The sequence below is a fragment of the Morone saxatilis genome, unplaced genomic scaffold, assembly GCF_004916995.1.
Source record: "Morone saxatilis isolate NCDOM2014 unplaced genomic scaffold, NCSU_SB_2.0 Contig24, whole genome shotgun sequence".
NCBI lineage: Eukaryota > Metazoa > Chordata > Actinopteri > Moronidae > Morone > Morone saxatilis.
In genome coordinates this window covers 11257888-11259239 of record NW_023339807.1, presented here as the reverse complement: position 1 = coordinate 11259239, position 1352 = coordinate 11257888, and the positions used below count along the sequence as shown (strand labels likewise).

General features: G+C 39.6%; 1 protein-coding gene across 1 annotated transcript in view; it reads right to left on the bottom strand.

Moving 5' to 3' along the window:
* The window catches only part of mrpl13 (mitochondrial ribosomal protein L13), a 10293-nt gene continuing 8941 nt past the window's right edge, over positions 1–1352 (bottom strand). Inside the window, exon 7 of the mRNA XM_035673065.1 lies at positions 1–305. Coding sequence (XP_035528958.1) covers positions 281–305 — 25 coding nt within the window. The 3' untranslated portion in view covers positions 1–280. The remainder of the gene's footprint in view (positions 306–1352) is intronic.

The window sequence follows — 1352 nt, the reverse complement described above, 5'->3', positions numbered from 1 at the left end:
TGATGCTGGCATCAAGGTTATGACTCCAGTCAGGCCTCGATGCCAGTGCTGGTTATTGGATTTGCACACAATCTGACTTTGTTTTTGTTTTGTTTTTTCAGAGAGAATCAGTTTTGCGTGCTTTGAAACAGATAACATCTCAGAGCAAATCCAATAAAAAGGCCTCTGATTTTTACAATACGTCAGGTATCATAATATAATCGAGGAATCTGTTGCTTTCAGTGTAGCGTTGATGTGAAAAAAACCTTTTCATCTTTGGTCACGTCGGGCAGCCTTGATTTCATTTCATCTTGTAGTCTTCGGGTCTGTGGAGGAAACACAAGACAACACATTAGTATGGGGAGGCATATAAGTCTGGAAAAAGAACCGATTATAAGAAAAAACATGGAGAGAAGGATGACAGATGAGAAACCAGAAAGATCTTATCATTTTTTCTTCTGTTCAAAATGAGACCAGACACAGCGTCCTACGTTTTGTGTTTTTTCCCCCTTTAATTTTGAGCAGAGATGGCAGCAGACAGATATTATCAGGGTTTGCTGTATTGGTTTTGATACAAAGTACAAAAAACCTTATCATCAATTGTAATAGCTCTGCTATCAACTACAGCAGTATGTTTATGTTGTTGATTTTCTGTCTGAGCACTGTGTGTGTGTGTGTGTGTGTGTTTGAGGAGGAAGGAGCAGCATATCCAGTAATAATCTTTTGCCTCTGCTCTAAGGTTTTCTGAGAGAATATTAACTATGTGTTTAATAAAGGGCAACGATTGAATTGCCCTCAATGACCTCAACCCCATCTCCCCTGACATTCACACACACACAGACACACAGAGATTTGATCAGTAAAAATGAATAAGAGTGTGAGTGAATATTAACTAGGCTAAGGCCCATCTCTTAAATAAACCAGGATTAGCTTGACCTTGGTGACCACACAGCGACAGGCCTGAGCACACACACTGATTGGCTGAGGAGATTGGACCAGTAAACAATAAGAAGTGGCTCATTTATCATTATGTGTACACACACTCTGACAGCATTGCTGAATGTAATACAGACATGTTCTACGCCTCTGTATGAGGTGCACACACAGAGGACAGTACAGTAACTAAATGGATCGCAGCCCTCTGTGTAGAGTCACTTTTTTCAAATGTAAGTTATGTTATGTTCAAATGTGTCTGAAGTACCAGATGGAGAATTTACCACATCAGAACAATTGAAATGCTTTCAGGATTGTAGTAAAGTACTGTTTGTAGGTATAAAGAGTCAGTCCACCCAAATACAACAAAACATTATCTCAATTGCCTCTTGGGGTAACTAGTCATGCAGATTTGGTTTTAGTTGCCCGGGCTTTTAGAG